The 16,347-nt window shown below is 40.8% G+C and overlaps 1 protein-coding gene across 3 annotated transcripts in view; it reads left to right on the top strand.

Moving 5' to 3' along the window:
* Window positions 1-16,347, top strand: part of LOC142402102 (cell adhesion molecule 2-like) — a 245,105-nt gene that overhangs the window by 201,846 nt on the left and 26,912 nt on the right. For all 3 annotated transcript variants that reach the window (XM_075487583.1, XM_075487584.1, XM_075487582.1), the window contains 3 exons: window positions 11,728-11,889; window positions 13,577-13,667; window positions 13,764-13,942. In XM_075487583.1, coding sequence (XP_075343698.1) covers window positions 11,728-11,889; window positions 13,577-13,667; window positions 13,764-13,942 — 432 coding nt within the window. The remainder of the gene's footprint in view (window positions 1-11,727; window positions 11,890-13,576; window positions 13,668-13,763; window positions 13,943-16,347) is intronic.

Raw genomic sequence — 16,347 nt, 5'->3', positions numbered from 1 at the left:
CCACATTATGTGGTTGTACCTCTTTTTTCAAAGGTAATCTTGGCAACAGTTCCCCAGAACAGAATGAAGAGCCTTGATACATAAAACAAATGTCAGATTTGAAGATAGTAGCTTGATTCGCTTTTGGACTCGTCAAGAATTTCAATCTGAGTTGGTGTTTGCTTGCCGAGTTCACTGAAAGGCTCGCTCAGGGTCAGCCATTACACACGCTCCTATCCAAGCTTAAATCCAGACAGCTCAGCCTCCAATCTGGCATTAGGGTTTCCCAGGTTCCAGATAAGGAAGGAGACCAAGCCAAATCCATCAGTTAGATAACACTGATATCAGTGTGATTTCAGTGTTATCTTTTATTATAATTATTCTGTAGATTATATTGAAACAATGTGATGATGCTTATTCAGACTTGCAGAGGACATCTTCTTTGCTTAAAAAGCATCTGGACAGACTGAACGTTACCCCTCAATTTGCAACGTCACACAATTTATCTCTAATCAAACCGAATTCATGAGCATTTTTAAATGTGACTAATTGCTGACCTTGTCGTTGTAATCTTTTCATTTTACCCAAAAAAACAATGCATAAAACACCTCTTGATTTCAGTGGCAAAGGAAGTGTTGATCTCTGGAATAATTGCACGTCTTTTGTGACAAGTTATATATTAGCTGTATGTTGCTTTGTGTGTTGCTTTTAACAAAAACATCCGGAACCTGTTTACTTTGGAAAAAGCCTGTTCTCAGTACCATGAGTGACACGCACATTTTCACATAATGTTCTACTTTGTTAAACCGCAAATGCATTCCTGACACTTAATTGCTCCACTTTCTTGTCATAATAAAAACGTGTGAATTACCAGCTGGCCTCTTTCAGTCCAACTTGCGAGATGTGAGACCAACAGACAGTTTTCTTTGTATGTAATTGCATGTGCAAATGTGTTGGGTTTATATTAGGAAAATGAGGCCATTCCAGGTGTAAACCAATTTCCTACGGTTAGAATTCAAAGTTGACAAAATAGATAAATAAAAAGAAAGAAAACAAGTATTCCCAAAGAGCAGCGCATGTTAATACGCAATATATGTCTGCTGTACGTGGAATGCACTTGAAGTGTTCATCATGCTGACAGGATCAGGGAGTGTTCAATGTGAAAAGCCATCTGATTGAGGGGCAGCCATGCTGGGAATAAATGACAATTGTGACATATTGGTGTGGGATCTGGGGAAATAGAGAAGATTATATTACCAGCAGAGCCACTGGAGCAGTCCATCACCCATTCGCCGCAGTTAACAGACACCCTATGCTAAGTGTCTGTGTGTATGTGCCTATATTGATGTATATGTGCGCGTGTCTGCATGAGCAAAACAGGCAGATGGAGTGGACAGCCTGCATGTAAGGACATAAGCTTGTGTGTGTGGAACAGAATTCAATATTCTTATTTCTCAGTCTCTTTGTCCCTCAGATCCCCTCAGTCCCCACCCAGTAATGATATATTTCTATCTCAGTTACACACCATAACCCATAGAGACCTCCTCCAATATCACCACATGTAGGAGTTGTTTACACACCAGTGAACCAGGGGGAGCAGTGTGGAGAGCGAGCAAGACAGAGATGAAATGAATATTTATTTCAAATAAGGGAGGAGATCTTGACTATCAGGCTAGTATTATCATACTCTCTGACCTAAACTGGGGAGGTTATTGCTTCATCATGTTACGCTGCAGCTCTATTCCAAGGGGGCTTAATAAAAAAAACACCGAGATTTAATTCAAATACGCTTGTGGTCACATCCTGATATTGTCAAACTTGTTAGTCAAGGACAGAGGACTATTACTGCAGAGTATACCTTGCACTATTTAAGGTCGTTGTCTGCTGGCTTTTCAATCTGCTATCGCTCAAGTCTGCCTGAAGAGTTGAACAGTCGACTGAACAACCTTTTGAAAGAGCGCTGGCTGTTTTTTTTTTTTTTTCATTTCTGGGTAATAGTCCTAGACTACTGTGACTAAGAATAGAATAAGGTGGCCATCATTATTCTAAGGCTCACCCCACAAGGATCTATTGAGGAAAGTAACCAGGAGAAAGCTCCTGGAGCATCTTTGAAAAGTGATGCTGAGGCTGATGAAACCGCCAATGACATAGTGAACACTAAAATAAGAATCGAGTTTGGGATTTTAAAGAAGTTTTCTACTTAAAAGTAAAATACATTTTCTGCCACTTTGGCAGTGTTTGACAACCTTGCTTTCAGACTGCTTGAAAAGTCAGCGTTGGGATTACATTTATACGACCCAGCTCCCTGGGGTGGGGAAGATCAATGACCATTAAAGATGTAATTTCAAGATGGCTCCTGTGAGTCACAGTGGCATGAATAAAAGATGCCAAAGTTGCACACATAAAAATACATATTCACCCTCTCTATCCCACCAAGTCCTCCAACTGAAATGGTCATGTCTGTATTTTGTCAAAGAAGCCACAAGGTTCTTTTAAGGAAAAATGGGGTGTTAAGAGGAGGGTGAACATGAGATCGAGACCAACATATGTTCCAACAATAACACAACAACACTTTTTACTTAACACTTGTCACTTTGTGTTGGGGTTTTGACAACAACAACACTTGGTGAGGGCTAAAAAACCCCCATGATCGTCACTTTTACCCTTCACGTGCAATTGCTTTCAGGACAACTAAAGGTTGCACATTTTTCACGCGTAATTATTGACTATACCCATGAAGCATGAATAAACGCAACTATGGAACATTTTGGCGAGCAGTCTCCTCTATCCGGTTACATGTTGTCATGATCCAGCTCAGTAGGCCGTGACAAAAACGGGAAAGGACAGGCAAAATGCAAGTGCAAGAGCACTTTATTTTTACAAAAAGGGAGGCTATGCATGATAAAAATCAGGCCAAAGGAATGGCCCACTCGAGCTCCAGTGGATCAACCTATAGGTGGACAAAAATATAAGTCAATGCTCTTAACACACCATATGTATAGCCGGGGCCGTCACCATGTTGCACCACAAAAAAAGCATACGTGCAAATACACACATGCAAATGTCCTAAATTAGATTTGTGAAAGCCTGGTAGATTGATATTTTACTGGTCTGTATTCATTTAAGGTACATTTAAGAGAGATAACAGCAGAGGTATATTAAGTACAGCCTTCATTCTCTCCCTAAACTTGTGTCACATTGATTAGATTCATCCTCGTAGAGGTGTTTCTAAAATATCCTCTGTCCCTGGCAGAATAACAGCGAGAACAGGTTAACAGACTTAGCCTTGAGCAGAGAAGTAGAGGGGATAAAAGATTGCAACAGCCCCCTGTCTATGTCGGTTAAGAGCAACATCATGGAGGTGGGCCACCTGTCCATTTTTAAATGCCAAGGCGCCGAGACTGACCAGGCCTCTCCTTTTGGAGTGGAAAGCCATCTTCATGAATCCGCAGCAGACACTCCTAAGCTGTGATTGCTCAGGGGTTTTTCATGTCAGAGAGGACATTATGACACGTCTGCCTGGCACAGATAAAAACCCAACATCCAGCAGCTCTCCCTGGTTGTAGTCATTTGTCAGTTAAGCACACATTAAACTGGGCTGCAGTAAATTTCCTGCAGATTTACAACGGCATCTGACTGTGTTTCATAGTGACATTAATTTAGTTATGAATGTTTCACATTTAAATGAAAAACTTAAAGTTGTTAGTTAACTAATAACAGTAGATAGCAAAATAATAACAAGTAGATGAGTAGATATTTGTCAAAACAAATCTTTTTTTTTTCAAGCAGCCCAAAGGTTCAGTAATAGATGGTTAAAATTATCTCTGATGTACAGTAAAATAACAGCAAAATACTGCCACCTCTTCTGCCAGTATTTTATGTTAAAATTCTTTGCCATCTAGAACCGAGCTGGGGAGAAATGTCGATCAGAGGAGGAAGGATACAACTTGCCAACAGTCTTAAGCTTCCTAAATATTGCAAAGTAGGCACTGACCTGGCAGCGTACCTTTTGCATGTTCAGTGTGTTTTACAGTTTTATATATGCCGACTATACTCCCCCTGCCAAAGTAGGTTTTGCATTGCTCTCACTTTGATAAATGTTTTTAGATCTCAGATGGGATGCTGTTCAGGGTATGTTGAGTCAGCCCTCAGACACTTGCTGCCAGCATTAGTCAGCACTGTTGCTGTTGTTGATATTTCTTCCTCCACCTCAGGATGCTGGAGGAGGAATTATCAACAACACGATGCCTCTGTTTCTGTTGTCTTGTCCACTCATTTCCTGTTCTTGAGTTGTCCTTCTCTCCTGTGAAATGGCATAAAGGGTCAGATTGCCACATTTTACGCCTGTCATTTCCATTTCTAATCCTCCGAGGCTCTGTCTTGGCTCACATAAGTGGTCCACAACTCCCACCCACATAACAGAATGCCACAGACACTGCCAAATACTACCAGGCTTTTTGTGGAAGAGAGCGTACCAGAGGTTAATGTGGCAGGATGGTATTCATTTTTTCTTTTATTCCCTGCTACTCCGTTTTTTTGTACATGTTGAATTTCTCATCACTCAAGTAGATCATGTAGATCGGATCAAAATGTATATATCTACATGTTGATTTCTGTCCAGGGACTTTCCAAAAAAGTTAAATAATGAATATCAAAGGCAGTTTTAAAGGGAAGTTTCCCTATTGTTGCTTGATTAAGATTCTTATTAGAATGGGTTTACTTTTATCTTCATAATTTGACAAAAGCTGAGTTTCAGGTCTTGGAAGATCAGTTTAACAGCTTAATTCCTTTTTCCAAAGAGCCATGCTACTGTAATACTTGTGCAATGTAGGTTGATATTGAAATAAACAAGGCTGTCCCTTGAAAATATATAATCTGGAAAGCAATATATATATAGATATATATATATCTATATATATATATGACGCACCAGCTGTGCCATTAGTAAACAGGAAATTGTCATTCCATAGTGCTGGCATATCAAAAACTAATCCAGATCGCACCACGACCACACTCATTTTAAAGCCCATATATATATATAGATATATATATATCTATATATATATATATAGATATATATATTACTCCAAAACTTATATTATTTTTCTGCTGATACTGCCTTCGTGTATACACAAGATACCTGTGTATAGGGCACTATTGCACCCCCACACCATCACAGATACTTGCTTTTAAAACTGTACTGTAATTACTGGTCAGAAGGTCTCAGTCTCTTCTTAGCCCAAAAAATACAGCATCTCAAATAACCTCAGGACAAGAGATGGTGGCCCCATATCTTGATCATGCTTACATATTTTTGGTTCTTTTCATGTTGTGTTCCTGAGCTCATGCAGCAATTTAAAAGATAGAACCGGGTCTGTTTTTATTGCAGGGCTGCTTTAAGGCCCAAAGATCACAACATTTAGTCAATGTTATATTTGAAAAAAAAGAAGTTCAACTATTTGCACCTACACTCTTTTACAGAACGGTGAAGCTCCCCCATCATGTCCCTAAAGACCCAGTTTTTCTTGGATGTCTTTTTCTTTTCTTTTTTTAAACCAACCTGTTCTCCATGCCCAAATGCCACTTCATGATGTAAAGGTGAGCTGGTAAAGTGATAATCTCAGGATATGTCAGCACAGCTTTCCACGGTGAAATGTATTTTAATGTGCATTTAAGATGTGCCAATGCTATCCTAGCCTTAAGGAAGTAGCTTCTTTTATTGCATACAAAGTAGAAATAAAGAATAAAAGTCAAAATAAGTGAAAATGTCATGGTTGGGCTTTAAAATGAGTGTGATCGTGGTGAGATCTGGATTAATTTTTGATATGCCAGCACTATGGAATGACAATTTCCTGTTGCTGTTTACTAATGGCACAGCTGGTGCATCACATACAGCCGCAGGGGATTGCTGGAAATATGCTGCACTTCTCAGTGCATCGGATAGTAAAAGTAAAGAGGTATGCTGTGTGTCAAGAACTGACACAAAGGGTTGTCAGTATCTGACAAGTATGAAATGAAAATGTTTTGTTACATGTTACTGACACATTGAACCTGAGAGTAGTTATGAGATATTCCATCAGATCTTGTTTCAGCTTGTTGTGTTGCTGTCATTTATTCTAAATTGATATGAGGTTTGTATATGTTTAAATCACCACTTTTTTCTGTTTACATTTCTACACCTGTTTTTTTTTTATTTTTTGGGGGGGGGGGATTTGAAACAGGGTTTTCCAAGAAATTCAGAATACATGTCCCTAATGTCCAACACTTTTCTTTTGCCTAGATAAAACAATTGATAGGTAAGCTCTCTCCCTAAGATAGAAACCCTGTAACATGTATACAATTATTTTGCAGGGAACACAGAAATCTTAAAAACAAGTAAATACATTCACCTCCTCACCGTCTTTGATTATTCAAGCCAATGATGTAGGCACACATGTTAAACAGTGTGTTTAATTTTTATCTGTAAGCCTGAGCTGTAACAGCAGCTTGGTGTCAGCTGCTCCATTCAGCTGTGTTTAAAATGTGCTAAGATGTTGTATTTAAAGACCAATTATACTAACATTCACCCAAACACGTGCACTTGCAGATTGGTGCACTTCAATTAGGTCTTACTTGGTGTTAGACAAACGTTGATATGATCTTAGACCTTAGAAGATTTGGAGCAAATAATGATATTTATGAGCTGCAAGCATGTCAGTTTTTATAATGCTTTAGTCTCGACTCACACTGAGGCAATCAGAGTCCATTCAAAATACCTTATGAAAAAAAATAATTAAAGTAGTCCAGGCACTTTACATGGCACAATTATACTCAATAGAAAGTGAGTTTCTCAGTTTACGTTGTACTGCATTTACCATCAAGAAATTCTAAAACACAAATAACTTTTGTGGCTTGCAAGTTGACAGTGTGCAGGGAGAAACTGTTCAATCGTAGTACAATCAGAACCAAAGGCTAGTTGCTACAGGGCATTGCATAGTTAAGGATGGTTTGTTCAGTTCAGTTGTTCAGTTTTTTTTTTTTTTTAAATGAGGGCATTCAAAGTAATAATCCTCTTTTCTAAACTTGTTACATGACAAACTTTTGTAAAAAAAAAAGAAGAAAAAGGCCATGAGAAAGGCTTAAAAAATTAGCAAAAATAACCTTTTTTAAAATTGTTTTACAATAAGTCAGTGAATTGCACACATATGCACAATTTCAGGAAACGTGACTCATCTTTTTAATTTAATTGCCTTTTGTTTGATTGAAGCGATAAATCAACTATTGAATAACCCTGAAACTGACCTGCAAAGACAACACACAAAAATATTAACAGGAACAATAAGAAAACTGACTAAAACAAATAGATTTGGGGTGAAAGGTTTAAAGCAGTGTATGTGTGGAAAGAAAACAGACAAAAGGAGAAAGTGAAGTCGGACTAATGAAGACACACAGACGCACGGAGAAGCAGTTTAAGAGGAGCTAGCGTGTCTAATAAACATCATAGTAAAATTCCTGCTTCCCATAGGCATTTCTTCAACTTGAACAATTAGATATTTCTGTCCTTCCGCTCTGCCCTCCTCTCTTTTCCACTCTCCTCCGTCTCCTCCTGTTCGTCGTTGTGAAGAAATCTATCCGTTTTCCCTTTCTCTTGTTGATTGGATGGATGCTGCTGACACTGCAGGCCTGTCAGTCATTCATCTCTTGGGGAGGTGGGCTCATTGCTTCAGTTTGTAAAGCAGAGTAGTTGACTAGCAGAAGTGAGAGGAAGAGCTGAGAAAGCGGAGCAGTTGAGCAAAGAGGAGAGAAGGACATGCAGCGTAAATAGTCTCTTTAGGAGATACAAACAAAAGCAGTCAGCATGAGAAACACACTGTACACGCCGTGTGCTTACACTTCCATGATTTTTCTGTGACAGACAGTGTAAAGTGCAGAAAAAGAGAAAAACGTTTTACCACGAAGGGCAACATCTGAATGCAGAGATAAGCCTGGACTGCTGAATATAGTAAAGGGCTGATTTTGTCCCCCTTCTGAAAACATAGGATGAATGTGATCTCAAGTAAAGGCTGCTGGCACTACATTAGTAGACCAAATAGTTTTGTTTTAGGTGGCTCAAATGGATGGATCTGATTTAGAAGAGGTTTTTGTTAAAAAATAGCTTAGAGGTGGATGTGTTTTGGGGTTTTTTTTATCAGCCACTAGATAAAGCAAATCTGGGGATGCTGAATTATGCAAGACTACTAGCCTGGAAAACCAGCGCCAACTGCTGGACGGCAAAATGTTTTGCCTGCGGTTGGGTCTGGCCTCGATCCACTTGTCATTTTGAAAATACTGCCCTGAATCTGGCAGATGGCAACTAAACCAATCACAACGCAGAGATGTGTTTTGAATCAACGCGGGCGGGCCAGAGGGTTTTGAGGGAGTGACGACAGAGCAGTGCGACGTTGGGCAGTGGAAGCGAACATAGACAAGCGAAAGCACAACAAGAAAGATGGCGGCGGCAATGGAACAGTGCTCGTTTGATTCAGCCTTGGCACACAGCCATTATAACGAACAGCCTTGCCACTCTGTATTAAGCCCCATTGTACCGGCTTTTTGGCTGCAGTTCCACCAGAATTCCACTGGGAGCGTCGGTGGAGACCAGAATGAATGGGACCCTATGGAGCTAGATGCTACAAATGGTCAGTTTCACCTAAGTCTCCTCAAGAGCGCTCAGATTTGAATGTAGTTTCTGAGAGCTCAACATGGGTTTCAAGTAAAAAATCTACTGAACGAGTACATATATCGCTTTGATTTCTTACTGGTTGGCTTCTTGTTGTCCACAACGCGCTAGCATTGTGCTAATGACAGCTGGTCGACCCGCTATGTATGACGTCATATACACTTCAAATCCTTTTTTTAAGCAAATGAGTGGCTCTAAAAATCTAAAACTCAGCCATGGGTATTTTCTAAACACCCTTTTTCGAAAACAACATTCGAATTACTAGAGAAAAAATTATATCTTGAGATAAGGGCACGAAAGGGCGAATAGCTCCATAGGACTCCATTCATTCTGGTCTCCAAAATTGGGCGCCCCACGTGGAAAGAGGGTGGAACTGCAACCAAAATCGCCTCGTTGGAAACCGGAAATGCACCGTGAGTGGCGTATCTGTCCTATTATAGAATCTGTGCTTGGCATCAGTTTTGGAAGAGTCCCCTCCCACCAAAGCTTTCTGTCGCGCTTACTACGTCACAGTCAGTTGCGCTGATTGGTCAGAGCGTTGGCCTATAGGCACAGACGCGGTTTGAAAGACAACGGGTTGTGCTCATCAACAATGTTCCGTTGTATCCATTGATCGGTGCCAGACTAAATTAGACATCCAATCCATTTAGGCTGGTTTATCAGGCTACAAGACTACTGGCTTCTGTGTGAGTGTGTGTTCTGAAATGGGGTGTTGATTTGTACAACATAATGCATACATAGATGCTTCTTAGTTTTTTGGTGTCATATTAGTAGGATGGTCGTCAGAAAATCTTGGGAAACTGTCTGAAATGTCAGTTTTGAGCTGAAATGGGTACAGTCCCTGAAATGATGTAGCCATGAATTGTAAGAGGGCACTTGCCAGATGTAGTTAGTGTTTCTCAAACTTCCAATCTCCAAAAAAAGAAAAATTACTACAAACTATTAGAGGAGCAAGTCTTTGTAATATATCAGTAAAGTGAAAGAATCTTAGTCTACGACACTGCGGGACACTAAAACTGTGGTGGACAGGGCACAAGGATCATGTAAAGTAAAGGATTTGAGTTCAAGCACAGTTTGAAAGAGACGGGGAAAGTTAGAGGTGCAGGAGTCCAACCTTTAACCTTCCAGTTAGAAGGAAGGAGGTCATGGCACTTAATTGTAACACATTTTACACATTTTAAAGCCAATATCATTAGGGAGGCAAATGAAGCAAAAGTGGGGACAGATGTAATGAAGACATATGCCAAATTCCAGAACATCAGGCAGATGATTTTAGGAAGCTGACTGCAGGGGTTTTGCACAGCCTTGGCAATGATTGGTATGTGGATGGGCACGAAGAGGTGTATCAGCTGTTTGGCCAGAATTCAAGGCAGGTGTTGTGGGGGTGGCTCTGACCGCAAATTGGTCAGAGCAAGAGGTATAATGATACTTTGCTACAAGCCAAATGTCTGATAGGAATGGCAATTTTTTTGTCCCAAAGCGGCTTGAAATAGTTGCCATGTGGAGAGAGTATAAGCAGAGGGAAAATGGAAGTGCATTTCGGTGTTTGGCAGGATATGGTCGTGCTGTATGAGAGTGGTGAAGCCCAGGGAAGCACATGCAGAACTGGTGGGTGAGGCCACATGTGGTTCAAAAAACAAGTTTTAACATACATATTACAGTCATTGAATCCCTGGCTAGAAATAAGGCGAGAACTGGCCGTGCAGAACCATAAAAGCAGCTTCTAGGAAGATTTGTACTAAGGTACATGGTCAACAAAGGGATTTTACCAAGCACTGATAGTTGGAGAGACGTCCGCTGTTGGTGGCTCTGTCCAAATAATACCTCCACGGATGATTGCAGTGGAGTATGATACCAGTGTCCATGCTCTTGAAAATACATCCATAGAGAGGCTCTTCACCAAGCTAGCACTTAGCCATGAGGCATGTCTGGATTGTCTGTGAACGTCTGTCTCTCTTGTATTATCAGTGTGTGCGTCCCGTTGCCATTGTTGGACTCAATGTCGTCACATGTCCTTTTAAGCTGATTTCAACACATGGAATTGTCATTGTTTCAGTAGTTGACAGAGTTCACTCTGATTTCCCTGTGCACATTAAAATCAGAATGAGTGCACGAAAAGGAAATTGACGCTGATGACAGAAAGCAAATAGTTAACTTAGCATGTTAAGGAAACTGAAGAAATACTAATAATCATGATTCTAAAGTCCAGCTACTTCCTTCTTTTTTTTATAATTTGATATATTTGATTTTTTGATTCATTTATTTGCACAAATATAACAAACAAACAGCTAAAATACAGCAAACCAGATGTGCAGGTGAGATTAAAAAAACCCATAAAGGTTTATAAGTACATCTCACCTCATAGAAACAAAAAATTACAAGCCACAACAATAAACAAGACAAAACAAGCTATCTAATTTTTTTGTTTTGAAACTAAGCAGTCTTTCAGATTACTTTTTACCATAATATATGTATTACCGCACTGGCGGCCTGTCCAGGGTGTACCCCGCCTCTCGTCCATTGACCGCTGGGATAGGCTCCAGCCCCCCCGCGACCCGACTGACGGATTCAGCGGTACAGAAAATGTATGGATGGATGTATTACCGCCCCTTTTTGTACTGACGAACTTTGTCTTCTTGCACAGCCATAGACTGCATGGCAATGATGTACAGATGTATACGGTGTTTTCAAGTACTGTTTTATTTGTTCAAATGAGACTCGGTAGGAACCTCCTGATGTTGCTGGTGTAAATAAGAGCCCTAACAGCCTGGCACTTTTTTTCCCTGACCTTTTTGCCCATTTGCTTTACTGTCATTATTATGTATGATATCTGTTTCAGATTATATGAGGATAAAACTGACTGTAATTGTAAAGATGCTTTTAAATTGCTTTCAATGTTTGATATGGCCTTGTCTATAGTATGTGAATGGAAGACCTTGGCCGTGGATGTAAAGCAGCTTTAAACTGAACCGTGGAAAACATGGGCATTACTTTGATGTCTCACAAGATAAATGAGCTGCATTGGTGACGGTGTGCAACTCTTTCCAAAGGTGCCAAAGAGGTGAATGCAAGTGGGAAGACATTCACAGTGCGGAGCTCTTTGCAGCTGCACGTGGACAGAAATGATGATGGAGTGGCTTACACCTGCAGAGTGGATCATGTGGCACTTACACAGACACCGCAGCAGGCCACTGAAGTACTGGAGGTCCATTGTGAGTGTTCACACAACATACATACACTTGAATGCATACATAACTGTGTAGGTGGACATAAAGGAAAAGGAAGAATAATTCAAAGGGGAAGTCACTAATATAGATGTCCAAGGTAAAGAGAGCTTTATAGCTGTGGAATCTATGTAGGTGGTATTCAACCAACTGAGACCACTATCAGCCATCCTTTAGATTTTAACATGAGGCCTGCTTGTATATTTATCACACAGTATCAAGATATCAATTACTAAAGTGTGGCTCAGTTGGAAGTACCAGTTTTTCCACATATTTATTAGGCTACGTTCAGACAGCACACTGAAGTGACCCAAATCTGATCTTTTCATGACAGTCTGAACAGCACAGATCGGATTTTTTCAAATCCGATCCAGGCCACTGGAATATGTGGTCCTAATTCCGATACGTATCTGATCTTTTGCCATGCGACTGCAGTCTGAACGGCCAGGGCACATTTATCCGACCTACGCGTCTGAAAAGCCGCTCACATCACAGTCCCACCACTCCTGGCTACGACGACACACCCAAACGTGTCTTTGGATAGACGATGTCACTGCCCCACAAAAGGCCGGGGCCAAAAGCCTAGCTCTTTTTCTTTTTAATATCCTCTTTAAAATTATGCCGTGATTAATGTGCTGGCTTCGGCTGGACAACAACTTTAAAATCGCAATATATGCATTCCTACTCTTACCATCCATGTTTACTTCCGCAAACACTGGGCACGCTCGCTGCGTATGACGTCATCGTACGCTCTTCTGCACATGCGGGATAGTATGGGGCGGTAAGCCGTTCACACAGCAGGCCACATACAGGTCGCATTTAAAGGATAAGACCGTTTTTTTGATATTGGGCCCTTGATTTTACATTATAACATGATGTTCTACTCACCCCTGCGTGTTGTTGAACATTTGGAGCTGTTCCGAAGATATTCGAGAGGCGTCTGGCTGCTCTCTTGAGATATTCGGCCATGAAACGGTTTCCTATGGGCAAGCTTATACAGGCACAAACAATGCTGTTTATAATTTATTAATTACTGTACATTAGCACTGATAACGTGGAGGTGCGTCGCTTACTTAAAAAAATCCGGGTTACTGTAATTTAGATTTTTTTGTTGTAAAGTGGGTGTTACTGACGTCCTCGTCGTGCTACTGCCACAGACAGCCCACAGACCTGCTGCCTATTTATTCATTCGGCTAAAATTCAAAATTAGTAACCCGGATTTTTTTAAGTAAGCGACGCACCTCCACGTTATCAGTGCTAGTGTACAGTAATTAATAAATTATAAACAGCATAGTTTGTGCCTGTATAAACTTGCCCATAGGAAACCGTTTCATGGCCGAATATCTCAAGAGAGCAGCCAGACGCCTCGCGAATATCTTCGGAACAGCTCCAAATGTTCAACAACAAGCAGGGGTGAGTAGAACATCATGTTATAATGTGAAATCAAGGGCCCAATGTCAAAAAACCGGTCTTATCCTTTAATTGCAATGTGAACGACCTCACAAAAAAATCGGAATTGAGCATCAAGGCCTGCAATCTGAACGTAGCCTTAGTCTTACAGTAGAATATTGAATAGATAATAATATCATATCAATGTCAAGAAAATAATGGGATCATTCTTTCTATGTGTTTCATACCATTTTGCCTGAGTCTACATTTTCTCCAACTGTCCCAGATGCTCCCAGAGTGGAGATCGTCCACTCCCTTGCAGTCCCTCAGGAGGGCCAGTACTTGAAGCTGGAGTGTGTGTCCAAAGGAAACCCATCGTAAGTAACCTAAATTCTGCTTTTGCAGATGGAGTGCTCATCACATACGGTCCACGAAGTGTGCTTAAATCTCTTTCTCATGTTCCTCCATACCAGGCCAGATCCTGTGATGTGGACAAAGGATGGAGGTGAACTTCCTGACCTGGATAGGATGATTGTAGAGGGGAGGGAGCTCACCTTTACCTCACTCAACAAGACAGACAATGGCACTTACCGCTGTGAAGCGAGCAACCACCTTGGGACCAGCAGTGCTGAATATGTACTCTACGTCTACGGTGAGTTCGGAGGCAAAGCTGATGTGTAGGTAATTGCATTTCATGTAATGTTGGCCAGGGGTACACGAACAGAGATATCTTCACCAGTTACTTTTCTAACACCACTGGCAGACAAAAGAGATGAGAAGATCTAAAAGAGGACAAATTGGACTCCAATGATGGTACATAAGGAAATATTAGAAAATATAAACATGTGAAAACACCAAACTCCATTGCAAAAACTAAGGTTATAGTACTTCCAGATCTGCTTACTGGATCAGTGGAAAGAGTGATTAGTGGTACCATCTCTCACAAGAAAAATATGGGCCTCAGGTGAAAGAAATGCCACCAACACCTTTCCTTAAATAAATCTGTGTCCCAGATCCTCCACACGCAGACTGTACACACACCACGAGGGAGGCAGAATTTAGTGCTGCATTGTCAGGAATATCAGGATAAGTAATTCCTAGTAATGCCAGAGGAGATGGAGGATAGAGGGACTCACTGTCAGGGAAAACAGATAGTTCTTTCTCCTTTCCGATTCTCTTCTGCCATTTATCTCATGGCATTAAGTAATAATACTTTTAAAAAAAAGAGAGAGGAGGACAGTGAGGCATCTGAAGTCTGTTTTGTTTGGAGATGTCAAAACAGTTTATAATCACGGACAGAAAGGAAAATTTCACAAATTAGATCAGGGTGTTTTATTTGTTGTTTTATTTAAAACCAGACCTAACCTGAGAAAAACATGAGAGAATATCAGCAGCCCTCAGCGATACTTTGCAAGAGGAAAAGAGATTTCAATCCTGACTGTTTGGTAGGTGTACAGTACACGAGTAACCAGATACAAACTAATGAGGGATGAAGCCAAGATGCCTAGCAACTAGGGCCGGCACCATATGTATTCGTACCGAACCGTCACGGTACGGGGGTCACGGTTCGGTACGCGCATTTCCACACAGAATACACACTACGGAAGTTTTCTGAACGCGGAACTGTTATTTTGCAAGAGTTTCCTTCAGGACCCATTTAAACACTGCCACATGCAAGCTCTGATTGGTCCGTAGAGATATACGCTTTCGGACAGAGTAGTTATAAGAACGCAGTTATCAGAACTGTCCTACTCGAATTTCGTTCTGATAACTGTCCTTCCCCAGCGGAGCTGTTTCAGTCTGCATTCGCACCATTAGCCGTTTAGCGCAACATTCAACTACAAAACAGAACAAAACAAAACCCGAGAGAAGAAAAAACACCACCAAGAAGCTAATATGGAGAGCGGGGAGGTCACCGTGTTCATGGTCTGCATGATGGTGATATTAATCATGGACGATCACATCAGGCGTCTAATATCGAGGCTGGAAGAGCTCACAGAGAGAGTCAGGAGACGATACTTCTTCGTTTCATGAAGGAAGAAAGGAGAGCAGTGCGCCGCAGACAAATGAGACAACGTGTAAGTTTAACTTATTAAACACGCCAAGGTTGTGTCTGTGTGGTATGATGAAACATTTCAGCCGTGATAGCATGACATGGGGCGTAGCTACCGACCACCACACACCTCCGTCAGATGTGTTCTATAGAACCATGAAAAGACCCGACCAATTACGTCTCCCAAATGTATTACAGTAACCCTTGGATACGAATACATGCAGAGCAAAAAAAATTTCCGAAGCAATTGGAATTTACATCGCATCTGCTATGCGCCCACATTCCACTGTAGAAGAGGCAGGATTCAGATATCCATTACATGTGCTCGAACCTCGCTACACGCCTCCTTCGGCACTGTACCGAAAATGTACCGAACCGTAGGGTCCAAACCGAGTTTTTTGTACCGTTCCACCCCTACTAGCAACAGATTATAAAGTACCACGACGCTTGAGAAAACCGTCTGAATTTGGACTTTTAAAAATGCTACTCAAACGGTCCTTAAATGAACCTAATACCCTATTGCATCATGCAGTTAGATGTGGATATAATTTGATGACCTTGTTTTCTATTGTTGGCTCACTTTTATGTAAATGAGGATGCCAATTATTCAATTATTAATCTAGACTCTCCAAATGCAGACATGTGGTGCAGTTATAAGCATTCGCAACAAAATAAATATGCAGCTGACGGTAGTTCATTTTACCAAAATTTACTGTGTACAGTGAGATGTGTTCATACGCAAGTAAATACAGTTAGGTCACTGTATAGGCTTTGGTTTGCTTGTTTGTTTGTTTTTGTTAGTGGGGTTGTGCAAAGTACTTTTGAGTAGTTAGTGTCTCATCTGCAGTCAACAGCAGTCAGCTGGCTCTTTTGAAGAATCCAGAAGGATTTCTGAGTGGTGAGCCAAGCTAATATTATATTGTAATATTGTATTGCAGCACAGAAGTTATTCAGCACACATGTAATAGTTATGAACTGTTATTAAGTCTCACTTTCGTGCTCAT

This window comes from Odontesthes bonariensis, chromosome 16 (genome assembly GCF_027942865.1).
Source record: "Odontesthes bonariensis isolate fOdoBon6 chromosome 16, fOdoBon6.hap1, whole genome shotgun sequence".
NCBI lineage: Eukaryota > Metazoa > Chordata > Actinopteri > Atheriniformes > Atherinopsidae > Odontesthes > Odontesthes bonariensis.
The sequence above is the reverse complement of the archived record's forward strand: the minus strand, read 5'-3'. Positions and strand labels throughout refer to the sequence as shown.